Consider the following 25,102-nt stretch of genomic DNA (forward strand, 5'->3'; position numbering starts at 1 on the left):
CTGGATGATAACAATTTACACTAGTCAGTGTATTCTGATGTCGGAGTTCAAGTCTTAGCAGCAAGTAAAGATCATATCATAGAATGTGTTTGGTTTTTTTCATTCAGAGATATAGAAAAATACTCTAATCCGTAAAATCAACTTGAAAACCAACTTGTTTACTTTTTCCCTTCAGATTAGAATTTGGAGCCACTTTTTTTTCATAATTATAGTACTGATATCTTTGGTAAAATGTCTTATTTTGATGCTCAGAGGTACTGTGTAAATTCAATTAGTGATGCTAGAGGATATCCTGCTGCTATATACAAAATGCAGATTTTTAAAATTTATGGGATGAGGTCCCTAGACAAAAGATAAGATTAATTACGTGAACTTTACAATAGAAAGTCAGAAGAGAGGTCACAGTGCAGGGAAGTGAGAGGGACTGACAGGGTCGCACTCTTCTAATAAAATTATCAAGCAAGATACAGATTATGGGGTCAAATCTAATAAGCAATTTTCTTTGAATCTTGCTGCTGCTGTTACACAACTACAGAGTGTTACTGAATATTGTTTTAGGACATACTGGTATTTCTGTGATCACACTGCCTGTGACACTAGTTCATTAGATGTCTTTGTGAAAATTTCCTTTCTGTGTATTAAAAGTGTCTACTAGCAAACATTAATACTGCAACTTATCATATAGATGGTGAGCTGAATAAGGCAAAGCACCTATCTTAGTCAAGTTCTAAGAATGCTCCTGATCAGAAAAAAATATCTGAATTGAATTTTAGTTTTTTGTTCTAAGGATAATTTTCATCCACAGAGAGATCAAGTTAAAAAATATTATTTTACATTACTAAATTATATTAAAATACCAAACTGAGATTATTCAAGCCAAATTTATGTAACTATGCAGAAAGCTGTGCAGCAGCCACAGAAAGAATAAGCTGAATACAATTGAGAGAGAAACAAAGGCAACCGTGACCTAGCCTACAGCATCTTGATTCCTGAAGATTTGTCCAGGGAAAATTCTTGCCTGATGTCCAGAGCAAACAGCAGCCCACCAGCTGGTGACTTGGAAAAATCATACTATGATTTGGAAATCATAGAAAGAATACAGTGCTGACAGGGTTATAGTTTTAGCATAGTTTCACACAAATGCACAGTAGCTGAAAGTTAATGAAGTCATTTGTTCTGTTTATTCATGTTGAAAGATTTCTTGTTCTAAATGCTCATCTAATTCCTCTTTTTTTTTTTTTTAATCAAAGGGACTTGTAGCAAAATAGTGTTTCTTTTCTTCCAGAACGAATGTCTTAGTCAGAAACCTCAGATATTGAGAACATTAGGATGACCAATGCCTTAAAAAATTCTGTCTCCTGCTTAAGAAGTACTTTAAATTACTGAAGCAATGTTTATTTAATGTGACCATGAAAGTTTTACAGAGAATATAAATCCCTTACTTATATGATGCTATGCTTTTGTAGCTCATTAGTTCTGTAATTTAGATTTTTAAATAGGATTTTCAAATATTATTTATTTACTTTTCTGGGGATGTAGTAAAACCCATCACCATGTTTTACAGGCTTGCCTCACCATCTGCTAGTTAGAAATGTGGGTGGGGTACAGTAGTTGTTGATTAGCAAAACAGTTCTGCAGCCAATTTGCATGTTTTGGATCCCCAGTGGCAGGGATGCCAAGCAGAGAAAGTACCCAGTTCTTGTTCCTGTACACTGCCACCCACCAACAGGAGCGTGGTGCGAGTACATATGGTTTGCCTAACTCAGATGACAAATGTGTATAAACTGTCACTGCCTGGTCAAGACCAGAAAGAGTATGTGGAACCAGTTTTACTCACAAACACTGAGAATTTAAGCATTAGTATGACTTTTTTATAATTATTATTTGTAAAGGCAGTACTCATCCTTTAACTTTTAGCTGAAGATAACTCAGTTGACTGAAATCAGACAGCAGTACTAGTTAAATTTTTAGCAAACAGAAGCCTACATCATAAAATGCATTCAAAACAGAATACAGAAAGGGGGAGACCCTAAGAGATTATAAAGATTTTAATTTCCATTGCTCCAGGGGCTGAGCTTACTGCCACTAAGCAGCAGTGCTGATGCTATTAGCCACAGCTACTAGAAGTGGCAGCATGTAATTCTTACAGCTAATGTATTCAAGATAACAGCTCTAAGATACTTTTCATCTAAGATATTTTTCATCTAATAGCTCAAGATAATTTTCATCTAAGTTTGCAAATCACTGGTGATTTCCAACTTATATATTCAATCTGAAAAAGCTTACTCCAGCATCATTATATTAAATATAAGGGAGTCCTTCACTAAATAAATGTCCATTGCAAATGCAAGACTAAATTCTTTTAAATGAAAGACAGAATTATATCCCCAGAATAACCATGCAAATTCTCAGCATCCTTTACCAGACAATTTTATAATTTTTTCTCAGAAAGGTCAACATACTACCACTGCTTTTATTCTTAATAATAGAATCATCCATGACCATGGCTTCAAAATGAGCCACTGCTTAATCCAAATAGTTGTTTTTCCTTCTGAACTCATTTTTACAAAATTAAGAAGCTATTCTAAATACAGAAGAGGTTTCCCATACTACACCACATTTATAATTAGGAGGTTTTTTTAAAAAAGAAACAATAATAAACAAATCTTGTCAGTACAGTGCTACTTGTAAAACATCAAACACATCAGCACATTTAACCAAATAACCTCTACATGGCCTTGGAGATAGTTTTGCCATCAAGCTTTCATTTATAATTTTGCTTACTGATGTTATTTTACCATTATTTTACTTCAATAACACTTTTAAGAGAGATTTAAACAGACTGTATCTGAGTCTGCTACATTTGCCCTACCACACAGCTATATGAAAGATGACTATCCTCACTAGATTAGCTCGTGTCCACATTAGTTATTAGTGGACAGAAGTGCCAAAATTAAAAAAGAAGTCCTGAATTTGGAGAGGAAGGAAAAGAGGAGATGAGGGAATGATGTTTCCAAAACAGCATTAATTTTCTAGAGCCTTTGAAACTTCTAAAGAATGTTATTAATACTTTCAGGCTGACTTTACATGGGACACAGCCAGTGAAGATTTCCCGAGCTGCGCAGAACTTCAAAGAGCCACTCATGACTTATCTTGGTGCAGTGTTCACTGGTGCTTCCAACACCAGTGTGTAGGAACACACTGGTATGTGGCATCCCACAGTAGGAGGGGCACTTTTAAATGAGACTTGGTTTCAACTGGACAGTTAGGAATGAATGAAAACAGCAGTGATCCTTCAAGACTGACTCTCAGAGAAGGTGGTGGTTATAATGAAAGGCTAAACAAAGAATCATCTGCCAGGGCTGAGGATTTTAACAATGACAGTTATTGCTTTTAAGATAACTCCAGTTCATTACTTAAACTTTGATGGAGAATTCCAGCAGTAGGTATTAGCTATACAAACACTCATGCCTAGAAACCCAAACTATTTCAGGAAACAATCCATGCTGAAAATAGCTGGAAATTTGCAAAGAATCCAATATGCTTATCCCATTCTCCCTTACCTAAGGATATTGATTTTTTTCCCACTGTTGGAGACAGGACAGTAGGAGAGACAGTAGGCAAGCTTGCCAAACTCTGATCAATGGGGTTTTTTGCTTCCTTTGGTCCCAAATGCTGAAAGAGTCTCTGCAGCTTCTACTAAGTTCAGGTAAGGCGGTATCCTTGTTAAAATACTTATATAATAATACTCACTTGCAATGGATAGCCTTACTACTTACTGGCAGGACTCACAAAAGCAAAGCACAGAAAAGGATTTTCACAATCTTTGTACCTATGACTGCAACAATTAAAATGAATACTATAAAAATGAAACCTGCTGCTTCCTGGCCCAGATAAATGGGGATTTATCCTGCAGTGCCTTGAAAATCTTCAGAGGTAAAGACTACACAACCTTTCATTTCCATATTTTACTGTTACAAGTAAGAAAAAAATATTTGCATATATCAAGTTAGAATCTCTTTCAATTCATGTCTATTTTCTCAGAAAAGATCCAAGACCACGAATTGCAGTGCAACGAATGAGAAAATGTTTTGGTTTGGACACCATTTCTAGGTTTTTACAAACCCATCTTCGTTTTGCCAAACTACTGCAGCATAATATGTGAGTATTTGGAGACCACTGCAAAAATACCCTTACATTTACTCTAGAATCAGTTCTCTGAGTCACAGAAAGAGAGAGGAATAAGGAAGAGAAAAAAAAAAAAAAAAAAAAAAAAAAACCGCCACCACCAGTACAATCTCAAAATGAAAAATAGAAAAGCAGTTGCTGCATGTCACAATTTTTCTCTGGATAGTTTGCTGCAAGCTACAGATACACATTCATTACCATAGCTTCATAATTACCACTAAAACCAATGGAAGAAGAAACACGAGCCACAAAACTGACAGTTTGAATAAAGAGGTCCTGTGAATAATGCTGAAAGCTATTTGTATTTCTCACCCACATAAAGAATTCAACACAAGCCTTTTGGGGATATTCTGTCTATCCCTTGAGTGATGAAGCAGGAACAGGATTTTCAATCACTAGTTAAAATTTTACCTTCACAGTTTTCTATTTTGAAATGGAAAAAGTATGGCCAAGGAAGTCTATAATAATTTATTAAGTTGCTGTCTAACTTGCTACCATTTTTCTCCATACAAATTATGTTAAATATTTTTTGGGAAAAAAAATATACATATAATTTCTTATTCACAAAAGACATTTTTGCAGACATCCTAAACTTCTACTGACACTCAGAGAAAAATTCATCACTTATTCATCAGTTCCACCAAGTTTTAAAATGTACAGGGGTAGGGAAGAAATTTATTATCTTCAGATGGCAATTATACATTGTGATAAATCCTCGCGCCACCAGGTGGGGAATGTAATTTTAAAATGGGTGAAGTCACCTAAGAGAGGCCACTTTCATGTGTATAATTGCTCTCTCATCAGTGTAATCTCAACAGTTTCATTTCCTGGTCCAACCATTGCCTGCCTCTGCCCAGAAAGCTCTGCTACATTCATATAATTTCTTCTACAGAGAGGCAAAACCAATTCACAGTCAGTGTCAGGCCACTAATAACTGCAGACTGCATAATGCCTGCCTTATATTTTTACTAATACCTTCAAAAATCCACCTGGTTTGATGTGGAAGGATGCTTTTCACTGCAAATAGTTGTAAATTTGTGTAGTCTGTCTCAATCTCAAATGTTAATGAGCATTGAGATATGTGTAAAAACAAGATCCCAGTAATAAACCAGTGTAAATTTCAGTTACACTGCTGTTGATCAACAATTTAGAAAACTCACTAACTTACTGCTTCCTTTTAATACAATTCACTACCTCTCTGTTTGAAATAATCAAGAAGTTTCACAATTTACTTTCTTGGGTTTCTTATTCTATATTTTTGAAAATGAATATATGGACATCCAGTTAACATTCAGCAACAGATTCATATTTCTTTGAATTTACAAACCTTCAAGCTTTTATGTGCGCCAACTTTATACAACATTGCTTAGCAATGCCAAACATACGAAATTTGGAAAATAACTTATGGTCCCTAGCACTGTAATAAGACATTGTTCCAGAATGCATGAAAAACTGCCACCAACTCACTTCTAATTCACCCTTGCCACATATGAATATAAATCAAACAGCATTTTTAAAGGTTTATTCTATTGTTGTTTACTCATATTGCATTGTTAAACAAAACCAAACAAACAAACACCTTCTTCATATCTAAATCATTAAATACCCAAGGCAAAAGCATGTTCAGAGCACAAGGTCCTCTTCCCAATTCCTAAGTGCAAAGAGGCACTTGTAACTACTTTTTTCCCCCATCAAAAATTTAGACCAAATATGAAACTGTGAAGACCACAACAGCCTCATGTGGGGTAAGTTGTTTAGGCTGTATATTGAAAAGATACTGAAAGCCAAGATGGTGCCTTGCTTCTGCTGTTCCCAGTCACTCTCTCCCACCAGGGTCTGCTCTCCTGCGCCAGCACAACAAAGCTTTACACATCAAAGACCTGAAATATTTTTAAGCCAGCTCAGTTCTCTAATCTAGTTCATCATTATATGTTTACCTAAATGCTTGTGTTTGCCCTGGAGTATGGCTGGTTCAGGTTGGGTGGTTGTTGTCACAATTGGATTTTTTTGCCTTGAATCATTTAATTCACACAGTTTATATCACAGCCTCAGAAACAACTGGTACTGGCAAAAGTTTGTGAGGTTTTTTCCTGTGGAAGAGAGATACTAAAAAGAACTGCCAAGGAGCCAGCTTTAGAAATATAAAATCAGCTTTCAGTGAAACACAGCTTTCAGTTTTACCCTTAGCTCATAATGCTGAACTGAAACTCTCTTTTACCTTTACTAAGAAAAATTAAGTCAATCAAAATATAACCATACAAGAAAATGGATAAAAAACTTCAGATATCTATTACCAGTTCCTCTTTCTGGGCATAAAGCCTAGATAAAAAGCTGGTGAAAGGAACAGAAGAATATTATTGTCAGGACTTGTTTTCATACTCAGAAGACTAGCAAGTTATATTCAACTACTACACATTCTCCCATCTTTGAACTCTGTACCTTTCCTGCAAGAGTGTACATCTCTGGCAGACAGACCTGTTTTTTTGTGGCAACTTTATACTTTCACTGTTTTTACACATATGAACTTATAGTGCTAGAGAAAATAAATGCTAAATCTCAGCCATTTCTGAATTTCATAGAGCAATGCAGCTCATTACACAAGTGTCTTCATAAAACTATCTTTAAAACTGAAGGATATATTTCACATATATTTCCTGATTATGCTTCCAAGGAACATCCATTTCTAAATGTTCCCATGTTTGAACACACAGAGAACAACACCCTCCAACAACTCCCAGGTATGGCAATTGTGTGCTTGCTAGGACACATTGGCTTAAGTATCAAGAGCAGGTAGAACAAAAAAAGAATTCTCATTATGTAAAATATCATAGGTTGAAAGCATGAGAGACATCAATATGGCAACTTCCTGAATATGTGGCTATGCCAGGAAGAGTGTTGCTAATCCAATCTACGCTTAATTTGGCATTGTGGAACAACAAATTCAACAAAAAAACCCACAAAGAGAAAACAAAGAAAAAAAATACCACAACCCCCCCCCCAAAAAAAGCCAAACACAAAACCAAACATGATAGAATCTGTTTTACACTCTGTAAACTAAAGTCTCCACAACTGTGTACATTCTCATTGATTTTTACATATATGTGTGTGTATGTGCATGCCCTTGTGTGTCTCAGTATATATATGCATATATCTGTACACACACATATGTGTGTATGCGTATATACACAGTAGTACTGCTCAAAGATATATTTTGAATCTCTAGGATTTTCCAGACAGAAAGTTTCATTTCAGAAATGAAGAGGCTTGGGAGCACTTGCAGAGTACAGTACTATTGAGTTACATTGGCTATAAAAATTGGGAGAACTCTTAACAGAATCCAAAGGCCCATGTCTCAACATTTAGGTATCTATTACAAGTACATCACAAATATCAGAGTTTCATGGGCTGTGATGTGCATTTACCCCAACTGAAGCACTTCTATACACTTCTTAAAAAGTTACACAATGTGCTGGTTTGGGCTGATGTAGATTTAACTTTCTTCACAGTGGCTGCAATGGAGCTGTGTTTTGGGTTTGTGCTGAACACAGTCATGGTAAATAGAGAGATGTGTTTGTTACTGCTGAGCAGGGCTTACACAGAGCCAAGGCGTCTTCTGCTTTTTGTACTGCCATGCTGGAAAGGAAATTGGGAATGCATGGGAGGTTGGGAAGAGACAGAATGGGACAGGTGACCCAAAGCAACCACAGGGATATTCCAGACTATATGACATCATTCTTTGTATATACAGGAGGAGGAATGGGGGACATTTGGAATGACGACATTTGTCTGCCCAAGTAACCCCTACATGTGATGGGGCCCTGCTCTCCTGGGGATGGCTGAACACCTGTCTGCCCATGGGAAGCAGTGAAATCCTTGCTTTACTTTGCTTGCATGCACAGCTTTTGCTTTCCCTATTAAAACTTTTATTTCAACCCATGAGTTTTTCAGCTTCCACTCTCCTGATTCTCTCTCCAGTCCAACTCGTGGCTGCATGAGGCTTGCTTGATGGCTGGGGTTAAATATGACACAGATCTATTGGCAATGTGTTTTACCCTTCATCAGGATAGGGTGTATAGGCATATTGGGAAAATGTACCATAAAGATACAATTCTGCTTGAATTTGGCCTTCTCCTCTATATACTGTATTTGTCGATCTGCTGAAAAAACTTGCTGGGAGTCAGTGTGCAAAAATACTATTCTCTCTAGGCCTTCATTTAAAAAAAAAAATTGTGTCAAGGACAATTTAAAAAGTCTTGCTGCCTCTATTTGAAAAGTTCATGTTTACATCAAGCCAACTCTTTCTTCAGTTCTATTACTGCTACTAAAGAATGTCACAAAGTACCACCTTTCACACTGGGATAAAAATACACTTACCTAATTAAACTCAAAATGCGCACAGCTGTTTCAACTTTTTTATACTTCTGAATTTTCGAGAGTATTACATGCATCTTTGAATAAGTTGTAAGAACAAATCACAGTACCATTAATTTGTAAGTTAGTGTTCCAGTATTACATACAGAACTGCTGGGAGGCTTAAAACAGGAAAACACATTAAAGTTCTAATTTATATCTGTCATTCCTTCAGACACATCATGGAACAAGATGAAGTATAAAACAACACAAGGAAGTATAAGCTGCATTCTGAAACTTAAAAAAAACCAAAATTTCCTTTTGATATGATTTGTTATTTATATTATCAAAACCAAGCATCACTGCACGGTCCACCCATGGGATGTTATACCATTTATACAAAAATACCTAGCAAATTGTCAAGCTGTCAGTTTTAACAGAAATGCTGTAGACAAACTGTAAGCTGTGGCAAACGTTATCCATACACGTAAAAACCTGAACCACTCATATACTAAAAAGGTACTCCTACCATGCATCTGGTAGATTCTTCTAAGAAGAGTTTCCTTCCAACTAGAGATGTTTTTCAGTGAATTCATATCCCAATTTCCTGTAAAATATTTCAAGAATTGCCTTAAGTCTGTAACTGTACAAACAGCTCAAGAAAATATTTTTTTCCTTTTATCTATGGAACAGAAATCTGAACAGTTAAAAATGGTAAAGGATTTTGCATACTGAGATACATGCCTTTTGGAATAAACTTTATTCAATGCCTTTATCAGGCTTAAAAGCTGGAAAACCAAGCTTATCAAGAAATTGCATTAATATTTACATTTTTGAGGGAGACATGGAAAAGTAAGTATCTGCAAAAAGACGACACAAGCAATAGCAAATCCTACTCTACAACAACTCTAAAATAAACCGAGATCTTTGATAACTGATTTCAAAGGTGTCAATTTCACCTAACTTTAAACTCCTCTAAGAGATTTATGCTGAGATCCCTCTGTAGCAAATGAAAGATAGACACATCAGGTGGTTGATTCATGTCATCAACCAAACATAACTGTTTAAGGTAGATGGGATGAAATTCATTATCAGAATGCCCATTTTTTTCCATTACTTTAAGTAATCATTACTTTCAGTAATCTAGCTGCTTGCTTGAGTAAGATGCCCAGTTTTTAAATTGCTGCATATAAGCAATTTAAAAATTGCTGCATAAGATGAATCCCAGCCACACAGAGACTTGTTTCTGACAATAACTTGTGTCTCACAGTAAAGTATGAATTAGATGACTTTGCAAGTATGTGGATTTGCTGGAAAATAATACACAATATAATTAACTAATAACAACTCTTCTGTCTAGCAATCGCATTCAGTATGGCTTAAATGGAAAAATAAAAACAACCAGGAAAAAAAGCAGACAGATGAAAATTTTACCTAATAAGATGGGGACTTCATTGTTTTCTTTTGCATAGAATTTAAAATTCTCCAATCTAAATAAAATCTGGATCTGTTGATCCAGATGCCCCCAACAACCATGATGAAAGTCAATAGATTAAATAAACACACAGGCTTATAACACAATCTATACATATTTTATTGTATTTTTTATTGAAATATATTGCTTCCTACCTCACTTACTGAAAAAGTAAGGTTACACCAACTGAAAATGTAAGGTTACATGGGGAACTGAGCAAAGACTGAAGAGAAGGAAGGAAGAGATTTCAGATACCACCTCATTCTGTTCAGCTCACTACCAAACCCCAGCAATGGGCATCCTTGAGAAATAGACCAGAAGCAAAATAAGACAAGACATCCAAACTGAACTGTCACATGATCCTCCAATGAGAAAAATATTTAATTCCACAGCTTTCTTCACCAAATTCTCTCTAAAAATCCTTTTCAGGATAAACTAAAGCTTTTATAAATTCTCCCTGAGATGGGAAGTAGAAAGAGAATCAACATACACACAAATTTGTAAATAATAATCAACAAAACCTACCCACAAATTACATTTACATATCCTCTTTTCCCAATTTAATAACTTGGCACATTGCTCTCCATAAAAATACACAGACTAGTTGTCTGAAAGTGGTATCACATAGTTAGTAACACTGTACTATCTCTCTAGTCATAAAATCATTTACCCCTGCTTATGTAGATTAAATTGTGGAGAACCTAGAGAGATACTGGGCAGTAACCCAGGACAACAGCTTTCTTCAGCAGAATAAATAGCAAATGCAGACATATGAGTCTGTCTGAAACCACAGGGTATTTAAATTCAAACTCTTTCAGCTGGAATAGATACAACTGACCAAGGAAAGACTAAGTTTAAACAATCCTTGATAGAGCTTTGAAATCTGGCTTCTATGAGAAAGCAAGGAACTGAACCAAGGCCACACAAGAAACTAAACCCCAAGACTCAAATGAAAAGAGCAAACAGCTTTAACTGACCGTCAAAGAAATGGTAAAATAGCAAAGAGGGTCTTCAGGAAATATCCAAGACAGAAAGATGCCACATAGTGGCACAAGAAATTCAAACAGCACACTATATACTGAGTAGCAAAGTAAAGAAGAACAAGAAATAGTAAGATTTAGAAACAGTAAGGATTTGCTAAGGTACTAATACAGCTAGCATCTTGCATATAGAATAGAATGGAAAAGGCAGAAATAAACTCACCAAAACTATTCTAAGTCCTGCAGTTCAGATGTCATAAGAACATAGTTTATCTTAATGAAACTCGTTTAACATTACTTAAAACAAAAATGAAAGAAGAATTCCAGCAAACAAATGCCAGTAACATTGTACTAAAAGACATTTAGAAGATGATAAATTAGTCTGATTAGATGACTAATCTTATTCTAAGTGTTTGTTCATTATCATTATTATCTCTTCCAAAGAGATAATAATATAATGATTATTATAGATGAAAATAATTGCTGTACAACTTGTATAAGTTTTACAGAAATAACTATTTCTGAGAAGTACATTGTTGATTTATAATGTATTATGGTAGTAAAACAGTACTATTTTTTTCCCTCAAGGTAGCAGTCTAAAGTCACCATGGAGCCTATAAAATTATTAGATGCTACATTCCACCCCTCAGCATTAAAGTAACTCTTTAGAAGCTGGATCAGCACCATTCACTTGATAGAAAAGAAGTTCAGAAAACTGTTTTCACATTCCCTTTCATGTAAATAACTTGTGCTATGACTTTAGACTACTTACAAGCCCTTGTGAGTACAACTCTACTCAGGTTAGGAAAAATTCATAATATGGACTAGTTCATGTTACTTATAAAGTGGCTGGTTTTCTTTTAGTCCAAGATTTTTTTTCCTCCTTCTCTCCTGTCTAGTATTAAGTTATCTCTTATGGTGAGAATTGTATAATTGCCACTGGAACATTTTTCTGGAGATAAATATAGATATCTTCATGCTTTCTTACTTTGTTTCACATAATTTCCAGTTTTACCCCCAAGTATAATGCAATCTCACAACATGGTATTAAGTATATTTCAATTGTCAGGTGACAGTAAACTAGACAAACTTCTTATTTAATAAAACCTGTACAAATTAAATCATTTGAACATCCTTTTGTAAGGCAGTCTCTGTCAAGTATTTATAATGTTCTTCCTTGAGGTTTATCCAGGTATCTTTTTAGTCACCAGGTGCTCACAATGAAACAATGTTCTAAACAGAGCTGTCCTGTGGGTTACACACAGGGACAGTGCTGCCTGCCTGTCCAGCCTATATTCTCCCTGTGGATTCCATCTCTAATTGGACTGGACTTTTTGCTGATACACAGTATTATAACTCATGTCTACACTACAACCAAATTTTCGCAATTGTATTTCATTGCTATCTTTCATTCTCAGAATGAACACTTGTATTAAACAACTTTCAGAAGATCCTCTGGTAAAAAAATCGGTATTGATGTACTGAAAGGATTATTTAACTTTTGTTACCTTTCTATTCAAATCAGCAAATCCCCTCCAGGAGCCATCTGTTCCATGAATGGCAAAACTAGCATAAGATCAGTTTTCCATTATTTTTCTGTTTCCCCTCACCATTACACAGTACCTTCCATTTCCTATTCTCTGGGTTATCTAAACACACCAAACTGCTGTCACACAACAGCATATCCTGCAGCTTATTTTGGAAATTTGGAAAAAATCAGCTGAATTTAAAAACTTTTCTCACCAAGACTGAATTATTTCGCTACTTGATATCCATCACCAAATTTTCACAAACATTGAAAGAAGGTAAACTCTCAAACATGCTTGAAATTGGTGAAACGTTTCAGATTCTATTTTTGGAGGAATAAAATACTGCTGGGAAATCTCATAATCAGTTTGACCATATAGCATCATAATGGCTAAAAAGAAAGTATTTCTGAAAATACAACACACTCCTTCATCTTAATTTACCTTTCCCAAAACAAAAATGCTTTAAGTAAGTGAAAATATTATGTCTCCATAATAGGCAATGCAGCTACTGCAGGTCTCTACATGAGAAATCATACCAGACTATTGATTTATGCAATGCTCTCACAAGATGCGGTTATAAAGAGAAGCAGTGACCAGTACTAGAAAAGAAATCTGGTTAGCATAACACAGTACACAGACCCAGTGTGTAGCCCATAAACATAAATGAAGATCAACGAATATTTTCTCCTCCACAGCAGAGAAGATGAGGGAGTAAAATAATATGTCCAATTGCCACTGAAATGGGAGTTTCTTCAAAACACCACAGCAAGAAAACTCCCCAACACTGGCACAAAAAGCTAAATAAACAACATTGTTCTGTGCATCAGTTTTCTAACATTTGAAAACAATTTTGTTTCAGAAAGATCAAGTTACCTCATCAACTAAGGTAGAACTTTCTTGCCTGCTTCTTAATGACACCTGAGGGATCTACTCATGGTTTCTCAACAGCTTTTAAAGATCAGTCAAGTTCTCAAGCAATTATGATGGGACTCTCGATTCCATCCAATATCAAAATTAAGTTAATTTCCCAGAGTTCATCTAAATAGTCTCTATACATATACAGTTATATACATCTCTTGATCTGCTGGCAATATATTCTCTCTTCCTAAATCACAATCCTTTTTTTGAAACAAAGAAATGGAAGGTATAATTGAAAGGAAACATCATTCTCTATAACCATGGACAATTGCTGTGTCTCTTCTGGGAAGGCCTTTGAGACAGCACAATAATAAAGACTGTCACCACTAACTTGGAGCAGATTGTTTCTAGTGACTTATGAGCTGGGAAAAGACTTCAGGATTCATTACCAATTCCCTAAAGCAGTCTTTTCCTCAACTTTTAATGTATTAAGTGTAAACACATCCGTTTAATACATTTGGTATTCTAAACACACACATTGCTGGATTTTTTAGTTCAGGGAGATAATCAATTAAAAAGAATTTAATTAGTGTGATAGTAGAATGCAACTTAGTATGAAGTAAAATTAAAAACCATCACAATTACAAAACATAATTATATAAGCCCCTCTCTAAACAAAAAACAGTGTCTGCAGTTATTTTATGATGACACAAGGTTCAAAAAATTGCATTAGCAAATTGATTCAGCCAAGCCCAAATACAAACATTTTGGTACATACAGTGGTGTGTTTTTATCTGAACCATTTTGCATAATATTGCTTAGTCAAATTTAAACAATAAGCATCAAATGCTACTTTTGATATTTATTGTCTTGCTTCTGCACAGTATTGTCTGCTCAAAGAAGGGTGGGTTGCATCTCAAACTACTCAAAACTATTACCTGTCAATTCAGAAGAAAGCTATTTCTGCCATTCTAAGATGAAAATAATCTCTCACTTCTCTTTCTCTTTTTGGTTTGGGGGTTTTTTTTGTGCATTGATAGGTAGGCAGTTTTCTTGGTTTTTAATAGCCTTTAACATCTACTTAAATCATACAAAAAAGCACCATTAAAAAGTCTAGTCCAAGCCCTGCTTAAGTCTACAGGGTCTAATTTCTCCTTCAAGACTTGCCCTAAAATACTCTGTCAGTTCATCTTATTCCTTGTGAACAAGCTTCCATTTCAAAAAGCCCACTGTCACACCCAGAACTAACCAAGCACCTTGAAGGTGGCCTCCAGTGCATGGTGCTGTTTGCAAAGAAGCCTCTTTAGCATTCTTAAATTATTATGACATTGGAAGGACTAATATCTTAGCCTGTCATTTTAAATATTACTCAAGCATATATTTTAAATACAAAGACATCTGTACTCTATCCTTGTTCTCTTTTCTGACTGCAGACAGACAAGGATCACTGCTTCCATGATTTTGCCGTGGAGTAGAACTGACAAGTAACGTCCCAAAAGACCATTTACTTGAGAGACTGCAACCTGTATGGGACATTTTATCCTCAATCCTGCATCCAAATAACTGGATAAAGAGGTAGAAAAAGATCTGCCGAAGTTCCAGCTCTGATATGAACTTCTATGTACAAAGACAGGGTATAAGAATAATAATAAATGTAGTATAAGCAAAAATTTTATTTTAAAAAGTATTTAAATATACAGAACACTACTCTCAAACAAAAATTTCCTGCAAAATATTAAAAACCCAAAAGATATCAGTGAAAACAAAATAGGCATCTAACAGAGGAAAAAGAAGAAATAAATGTAGATGGGATAAGAAAAATTACAATTCAGTGTGCCTGAGGGCCATGGCAGCATGGTTTTGACACCTCTGACACCTCTATTTTTAAACTGATGTTTAAAAGAGCAGAATAAATTCTCATCAACAGCTTCTCTTCCCAGCTGTGAGTGAACAAAACAAATTGATTATTTCAGAGAAGCTGAAAAAAAGATGGCACATAACTAGTTACACCAAACTCTTACTACACTTTATATACCCCAGCTATCACTCACAGATCCAATGTCACTCAGAAATTGTGCAATGCTTCAGGAATATTTGGATAAGCAATTAAGGCAGCCTTGCAACCCTCTTACCTTTGCTCACTAAGAGCTATAAGCATGTCTTCCAAGGTATGTGACTTGAATATTTAACATATTACAAGGTCTCACTCTTGAAGCCATTTTAGGATTTAGGGATTTCTAGGGAATAAGTGTCAATCATTATCATTCTGGCACTAGGAATTCACAAGCAACAATTTCAAAAATGGCAAAATGAATTATGTTCAACTGCCAAATGCCTGAGTTCTTGACTCTTAATTCAGAGGAACAACCAGCAGCTCCCCTCATGGCTTGGACCTTTTAATTAGTTATCACAGCCTGCAGGCAAAATATTCTCACAGGTGTAAAGCCTTCACATGTGGTGGTGGTAATTGATACTGTTTACATACACCTTTTTATAATTAAACATACATTTCCTTATCTATAAGGATATTCTACATATAGACGAATAAGTCACTACATTACTGCAGCTAGTTCATTTTTGCACCAAGTTAACCCACAGTAACCACCATGTGTTGAGAACAGGCAACATCAAAATAGGGAGGCAACCAACTATTGCAGAGTAGCTCATGACTTGCACCTTGTTCCTTACTTCATTGCAACTTCCCTGTCTGCTCCAAGAGTAACCATGAAGAGGGAAGTCCCTGGACTAAAAGTTACATGCAGGAGTACTTACCACAAATATAATAGGATTACCTATTATTATAGGATAATAGGATTACCTATAGGTAATATATAAACACCTACATAGATAGATAGATAGATAGATAGATACGCGCACACACATACATACACACACACACACATATATATATATATATATACACACACATACATAAATACCTATAGGATTACCTATATTACAGGATACCACTACTTATACAAGTTTGCAGATTTCTTGCCTTCATTTTGCAAAGTCAGCTACAATAATAAAAAAAGGGGACAAAGATTCACATCTCAATAGCCACCACCTCCACTGATTGATGAAAATCAGTGCTCAGTCACAACAGCTGAAAAGCTGGGGGAGGGTGGAAGGTTTGGGATTTTTTATCTTTTACATTTCACAGAACTGGACTATAATATCCTTTTATCTCTACATTCATCAGCAACTTACACTTGAATTAAGCCTATCTGCTTTAAAAATACCATAAGCACACTTCTGATGGTTTCAGAGTAAACTATATGACCAGTTTCAGGTTTATATTAATATATTTCAACAAACTGTATGTCAATGCTATGTATCTAATAAGCAGTGATCTCATAATAATCTCTAATAATCTAAATCTATGGTAATTAGTTTTCTTTCCTTGAAATTATGACAATTGGGAAGGGTGGACTTTGCAATAAATTTAATTTCAAAGGAGCATGGGGGTGGGGGGGTCTAATAGCTTGGTAGTTCATGTTCAAAAATGAAATTTGGTAAGAAATAATGGTGATCTTAGCCTTAGCTTGTGAAAAAAGGTGTAGATTTAGATGGTCATGTAATTATGTTAATAAAGTGCCTTGTGTAATTATCAGGTAGTCATTGACAAAATGGCACACACAGTCTTTAGAGATTATATTTTTAATCAAAGTTCCATGCAAACAGTTCAAGTTTGTTTTTTCCAATTCAATATTCTACTGCTGCCTCCACACAACAATGCAGTTAAGATACATCACACTTCATTAAGTCCAAGCACAAAGAGCAGAAAACACTATTGTACTTCCTAAATCCTGTTAATAATTTTTGTATTGCAATACTACTTCAGAAGAAGATTTTTGCTGTAAGTAACAAATCACAACGTTTAAAATATTCTAAGAACTTCTGTTCTACTTGGACAGAGCCCATAGCATGCCTATTCCAATTGCTTTCACTCTGACACAGTTCATAAAAATTTTATTTCAAAATGTTACTACCCATTAAAAGAAGCTGGAGATGAGAAGAAATACAGGTAAGAAAAATTAGTTTCTGTTGGCTCTTGCTCAGTGCAAGCCTTCAGGGTCTGAAAAGGAGCACTTCTTGAATTCAGAAAGGGCCTTTGATAAGAAAGACAAATCTAGACGCTCAAGCCACAGATCATTTTTCGTTGAACAAAATGTCCAAAGAAGGACTAGCTCTGCAGTGCTTGGAAAATGTAAGTAGAAAGAATACTAAATTAACAGGATAACCAAGAAGCCTCCCTTTTCCCTTGAGTTAAGGCAGTCTTCAGGCAGCTCACCACAAGAAATATTAATCCCCAAAGGACCAGAGGTTTTTGCAGTGTTGATACTTCCCTGTATTAATTGGGCTGAATCATTCTAAATTCCTTCCTTTAGAATTCTTCAAATAATATTTGATGAAGGAAGAGTATTGAGACATTACAACAATTCATAAATTCAGTTCCTGTTGAGAGATTTAGTAAAGGAAAGAAGGCAGCTGAACATCTCAGTTCTGGAAATAGTAGTTGATTGTAATACAACGTGAGTGATTACAGAGAAAAGAAAGAAAGCGAGGGAAAAATCAGCCAGATGGAGTAAATATATTCTCTTCATTTTAAGCTTAAGCCCTCAGAAATGGAGGGATAAAACCCTTTCAGTGGCAATTATTTTTTCCAAATTTGGCTAAACTTTGTTGACACCAGCAAGAAACTCCTACATACAACTGGTGCTGCCAGAGGTAAGGAATGTAATGCCCAGGACAATCTGCTTTATTTTTTTTCTTAGCTTTTTCAAGCCTATAATAGAGATTCAAATGAAAAAGAACTGCCAACTGTTGAACTGCATCAAACTAGGGACATTGCTTCTTTTAATTTATTTAAGCATTTGTCTTAATAAATAAATAAATTGGTCTAAAAATTTTAATATTCCATGATTATTTGGTATGTGATGCCAAAAGTTGCTACAATGACTAACAAACAAATGAAATAACTTCTGAGATCTGTGACAGGCCTGTCTCATGTATCATTAAATGAAGATTTGACGAAATAGGAAGGTGACCCCTATTGATTATTTTTATTTTAATTTTTTAAAAATTGTTAAAAATTAGTCAAACAAGTATACAAGGCAATCCTCATACAGGAAGAAAAATTAAAATAATATTATGTAGTCATAATCCTTTAGATTCTGATCACCCTCCTTCACTTTTTTCACTTGTTTACACTATGTTTAGAGTTGCAGAATAAGTGATAATGAAGCAAGGTGGTTTCAAAAAAGATTAAAAATCTGTGGAAGAGGGTATGAAGGAAAGACAGAACTATGAAAATAGGACTAGGCTTACTTAGCTAGTATCTTAACCTCCTATTAATGGTCTCCTCAGCTTTCATGATGGCCAAATTACAGAAGCTTTCCAAATCTTAGCAGTCTCTTCCAATGAGCATTTCCGATACCTGCAATGGTTTTCTTATTACTGTTTTTATTAAGAGAATCTGGATTTGCATTTGCTGTTTCATTTCCCAAAATTCTGATCTAAATTTATCTTCTGCAATATAAACAAGACAAAAATTATCCAGATACAACTTAACAACACCAATTCCATATCTGCAAGTTTCTTGCCTTAATTTATATCTGAACTCCATTTGAAAATTCCATTAATTTCTCCTAAAATCAAATACAAAACGGATTTGATGTTCTTTTCTGTTCTCCAAAAGCAGCGCAAAAAAGAACAGCAAATCCCCCCCATCTATGGACTTCAGACCTGCTCACATCAGATTTTCACTGTGTATCAGCTGAACAGTTTCTTCTTCTACCCTGAAGGGTAGAGAGGGATGGGAGAAAAACCCTTAGCTTCTCTTCAGCAAGTTTGCAATTTTTATCAAGCAGATTTGTAAGCAACTAACTGAGGTACAGCGATTTAGAGTATAAAATTACAACTTCATTTTCTATAAAAACATATGCGAAAATCAGGATAATTTGCAATTTAATCAACAACAGTACATACTTATTCTACTTTTACCCATCAATAGAATGTGAACAGAAATAACTTCTCATTCCCAAATAAATCTTTTAGCTATTCTATCATTCTCCTTTCTGTGTGCTTTTATTAATGCTTTGTAAACAATCTACTGCTAGATTTGTGAAGCTTGTAACTTCTGCACTAGGAACCTAAGCCCTGATCCACATCTAGAACTGAGATTTGTGGGGAGATGTGATCATGGTATTAATCCACCAATGATTTCCAGAATGTTTGAATTACAACGTGAATATAAAAAAGTAGAAGATTCCACTCAGCCTATTATGAAAATAACTTTAAAAATAAAGTACTACAAGGACTTCCTTGAACCTCAGTGTGAAGGGTAGCAATTCTGATTATGAATATTAGATAAGTGAGCCATGTAATCTGCTAAAAAAATAGCACTGACTGATTCAAAAGAATCTGAGCAGTGACTAACATACAACAGACACTGGTTATGTCCACTTTATCTCATGGCCACTGCTTTTCTGGGCATGGAACAGAATCCAGAGCCAGTAAGTGTTTTATACAATGCACTCAAGCAAATATTCTGAATTATAAAACTAACAGGGAACTTTCTTCCAGCACCCAGCAACTCTTTGAACTTTCCAAGTCACATTCATTTAACCATTCTAACACTCCATGGCTGCCTGCTATGATTAGAAGTTTATCCAACAGGTGAGCTGTCTCAAAACAAGCATTCTGCTGCTATATAATCCTAGGTTCAGACCCATACAGATCTTTCCAGCTGCTATTTTATCATGTGAACTAAACATTAAACAGAACATGCTTCCTAAAACAGAGTAGGGTACCCTTCACAATTCTCCTTGATATCAGCTCTGAAAGGTGTCTGAAAGTGATTCCACACAGCCCTCTGACCATTAAGGTGTAAACCTTTCTGCAGTTAAACGACACTGAGGAAAAGTGATGATCTACAGAGTCTTCTGTTTTGTCATACAAACAGATGCAGCTATGGAGCTCTAGACAGAAATACACTGTGCTAGAACCAAAACACAGCTGCAGTAAAATATAGCTGCAATAAAAGCAGATACATATTTTCAATTTAGAACTGTAACTTGTCAATGTCTTATATAAAAAGGCTGGGCAGATGAAAAGGAAAGCCACTGATAATATTGGTTCAATCAATCTCAAAAACCCTATAACAAAACCACTTTCAACCTGGCTGCACTTAAAATTCCACCTTTTTTGTGTGTGTCTGACACAATACATGAGACTTTCAGTCTGACCAGAGATGTACAGTTTTGGTTGTACTTTTCAATCAGTTTAGACTGAGATGTCTTTCAAAATTGCAGGTTGGCATGATTTAATATTTATATGTTCATAGCATTGGTAGTTCAATCAATTATGATTAAATGCTGTACCAGCATAAGAGATGGTAGTTATGGACCCCTTCCTATGGAATTTATGTCAAAAATTAAACAGAAAATGAGTAGGGTGGGCACTTCTAGAGACTACAAAACAACAACATGCTTAAAGTTCTCTTCAGTCAGAAACAGCTGACTGGGATCAGATTGTAAATGTCTGTTTACATTTGCAACAACACACAACTTTATAGAGCCTGAAAAAGATAGGATAATTCGAGTTTAATTGACATGTGTAAAAGATGTCCTGGGAAATACAAAAAAGTTATACAATTTTCACATTAGAATGAAGCACCTCCTGGGCTTAGAACTTTCATTTCTGTCTTGCATAAGTTCAAAAACAAAACAATAAAGAAAGATCTGAATAAAGAAAGTATCTAACCGCACACATTGCTTAAGAAAAAGAAAACACAGTGTGACTATAAATATTCAAAAATTCTTCCGAATATTATTGCAGAATGGCTTGGGTAGGAAGGGATGTTAAGATTATCTAGTTCCAAGCCCCCTGTCATGGGCTAGGACATCTTTCACTACACCAGGCTGCTCAGAGACCCATCTAACTTGACCTTGAATACTTCTAGGGACAAGGCATCCAGAACTTCTCTGATTCCAGAGCCCCACCACCCCCCTGCCCCCATAAATAATTTCTTCCTCATATTTAATCTAAGTCTACCCTCTTTCAGTCTGAAGCCATATCCCCTTGTCCTGCAACTACAGCCCCTCGTAAAAAGTCCTTCTCCAGCTCTCTTATAGTCCCCTTTATGTTCAGAAAGGTGCACTAAGGTCTCCCCAGAGCTTTTTGTTCTCCAGGTTGAACAATCCCAACGCTTCCAACCTTTCCTCATAGGGGAGGTGCTCCACTCCTCTAATCTGTGCAGTGGTTTTGGTTCATCAGTTTCAGATCTCCCATGCAAAACCACGACAATCCTCTTCATAACCTTCCTCAGGATTGACTCCAACAGGTCCATGACCTTCTTGTGCTGAGGACCCAAGAGCTGGACACAGTACTTCAGGTAAGGTCTTATCAGAGAGCGAGGTATTATCTCAGGTATTTCTTTTTCAATAAGACCTATACACAGGATATTCAGAGACCATCCATAGAAGAGGTCCCTCAAATTTAATCTTGCATTGTGCCAGGCCAGCTGTAGATTTCTTTGTATGAATTCTTGTTTTCTTTCACCCTAAGTCCCTGCCTACCAAGTTCTGCTGGAATTGTTCTACAAGTGCCACCTGTAGAACATTTCTCCATGAATTCAGGACAAATAAGCATAATTATTTAGCAGGTTTATTGTTTTCCACTCTGACAGCAAGGTGGGAGTGTCTCTCACTCTATGCACTTCTATCCTTTTCAACCAACATAAAGGAAGAAACTGTGTAAGAGATCTTCAAGGGATTTGGAATATGAGTGGTCCCATTCTCATACAGAAGGTACAAAATGCCTATCTGTGAATCCAAGAATTTTCTTAAAGCAGTTCATTGGTGTGGTTGTTGCAGAATTAAAGTCTGAATCTCTAAAAGGTCTTTCTCCATTATATCGCTCACTTCACTAGTTTTTTTTAATCAAAATACATCATAAGAGTCTGAAACAAAGGCACTTCTCTAAAGACAATATTTTTTAAGAACATTAGTTACAGACAAATTATCTGCCTTTATTATACTGTCAGCCTGCAGATTCTCATAGCAAGAGATTAACAAGAGTTACTATTTCCAGAAGGACTGATTGAGGAAAAGAAAATATAGCAGTATTATAAGATTCTTTTACAAAGCAAAATAATTTCAACCATATCCCACTTACATTCACACAACACTTCTTCACAGGCAGTTTACTACTCTAGTAAGATCAAGGTAAGTTTGGGTCAGTTTTCAGATTTGAGAGACTCCAGAAAATTGAATTCTCTCTATTTTGGATGAGCATGCAGCTTGTAAACACAGAAGCAACGTTTTTAGTAAATCTTAGAGCAGACCTTCTCTTTTTAAAAAGCTGACAGGAAAAATTAAATTCAGAGATTTCTCAGCTTTTTAGCATATGCTTCACATTCATCTGACATTTTGTTGTAACTTTGTCATGGTTTAGCCCCAGCCAACAACCAAGTACCACACATTCAATTTCTCACCTTCCCCACTGGGAACAAGAATGACAAAAAAAGGAAATAAAACTCATGGGTCAATGTAAAAACAGTCTGACGACTGAAACAAAATAAAATATTATATTATTTCAGTATTATAGTATTATAATTTATATCATATAAAATTATATACATATAGTTGTTATTATTAGTAGCAATTGTAATTAAAAGAATTTGGAGCAGAATAAAACTCAAGAAAAACAAATGATGCTCACTGCAGTTGCTTATTACCTGCTGAAAGATGCCCAGCCAGTCCACAAGTGGCCATTGGCACCTCCTGGCCAAATTACCCCAATGGTATGGAATATCCCTTGGGCTAGTTCCAGGCAGCCATTCTGGATGTACCCTACGGCCCCAGCTCGTTGTGCAGCTCCTTGCTGACAGAGCATGGAAAACTGAAAAGTTCTTGATTTAGAGTATACACTCCTCAGCAATAACTAAATCCTCAGCGTGTTATCAACATTTCTGTCATCCTAAATTCAAAACACAGCACTGTACCAGCTATGAGAAAGAGAATTAACTCTATCCCAAACAAAATCAGGACAAACTTTCACCAAGAGCACTTGAAATGTACAAAACGGACAGTACCTTTATCCTCAGCTATGGCGAGATATAACCATTAAGATCACAAATGCTCCAGTCTTGGGCATACAAAGACTGTATGAGTTACAAGAAGACCACAACATGCATTTACACAGTACATATTAACCATCATCAGAGAGAAAGTAAATTAATCTTAATTTCATTAAGGTTGTTAAAAAGCAAGGCTTAATAAAATTCAGAAACAGTAGATAAAAGTTCTTCAGCTCTCCCAAAAAATTCACTAGGTACTACACTTGCAGTAGCTGTAGGACTAAATAGAGTGTGTTTGTTTAAATACTGACATAGTTTTGAACTAATTGCTGTAGAAATGATCCAAATAAGTTTCTGTTCTTCCAATTTTCCTGAACTCCTGTAAATCTTTGACAGAAATACATAAATGCTTTTCAAGGGCAATTTTGAGCTTATACTTGAAAGTACATTTAGACTTCTCCATATTTAGAACGGACTGAGGATAAGGAAAGGTTGTTGAGACAAGAGTGCCCCTCAGTGGCAGCAGTTGATATAAAATACAATTATACGATACTTTAAAATAATAACTGGAATATTTATTTTCATCACTCAAGGACAATTGCACCATTAAATCACATTCTTTCAATACTGCATCATTACTAAGATTCTGAAGGGGTTTAGCACACACAATTTCATTATGAATAAATTTAAATATGTAGATCATGAGGTAAAAATATTTACTATGAAACAACAGTTGCTAACTATTTATAGCTGAGTGTTTGTGCATGTATTTTTTAACTTTAAATATAACAGTTTACTGTTATATTTAAAGAAGAAAGATGGAATTTTGCATAAAGACTTCTCACAACAATTCTGCAGCATTCAAATTGTTTGTTTCTTCAGTGTCATGAGCAGCAAGAAAACATGCAGTAGTTCTTTGAGAACTTCAAAAACTACAGGATCTAAATTTCCTGGAAGGCTTGCTCTGTGTACCAGGTTGTGTTAATTTGCTCAAAGACTAAAACTATGCCATGCTTTGTACTGCTGACACACATATTGCTTTCAAAGTCTGTCTTGGAACCTGTCTAGGTTCCTTCATCCACCCTGTGATGATTACAGATTCATGGCAGAATTGGAATGGAGCTGTTATACTTTATATGTTCATTAGCACTTGTTCTCTAATCTAGTTATTTCAATATTCTTGGTAATTTAAATAAAAACAGGCCTTGAAGCATAACTACAGTTTAAATATTTTAAGGGTAAATCATCTCCATTATATTTACCATCGATAGCTGCAAAAAATATAGCCATGGTTGATGACGCAATATTTGCATCAGCAATTATTTTACTTCTATGCTTGGGAAGGTCACGGAACAGATCCTCCTAGAAGCTATGCTAAGGCTCATGTAGGAGAGGGAGGTATTTGAGATGGTCAGCATGGCTTCAACAAGGACAAGTCCTTCCTGACCATAGTGACCTTCTATGAAGGACTCACTACATCAGTAGACAATGGAAGGACAACAAATGTCATTCATCAAGAGTTCTGGAAAGTCTTTGGCATGGTTCCCCAAAACAGTAATTAAGGAGTGGACTGCTAGATGGATAGGAAGTTGATTGGATGGTTACATCCAGAGGGTTGTGATCAATGGCTCAAAGTCCC

At 35.6% G+C, this 25,102-nt stretch overlaps 1 protein-coding gene across 1 annotated transcript in view; it reads right to left on the reverse strand.

Annotated features, from left to right (window-relative positions):
* Window positions 1-25,102, reverse strand: part of NEK10 (NIMA related kinase 10) — a 77,173-nt gene that overhangs the window by 33,378 nt on the left and 18,693 nt on the right. The window contains 3 exon segments of the mRNA XM_063157063.1: window positions 4,287-4,298; window positions 4,376-4,391; window positions 17,405-17,448. Coding sequence (XP_063013133.1) covers window positions 4,287-4,298; window positions 4,376-4,391; window positions 17,405-17,448 — 72 coding nt within the window.

The sequence above is a fragment of the Melospiza melodia genome, chromosome 1 (genome assembly GCF_035770615.1).
Source record: "Melospiza melodia melodia isolate bMelMel2 chromosome 1, bMelMel2.pri, whole genome shotgun sequence".
Classification (NCBI taxonomy): Eukaryota; Metazoa; Chordata; class Aves; order Passeriformes; family Passerellidae; genus Melospiza; species Melospiza melodia.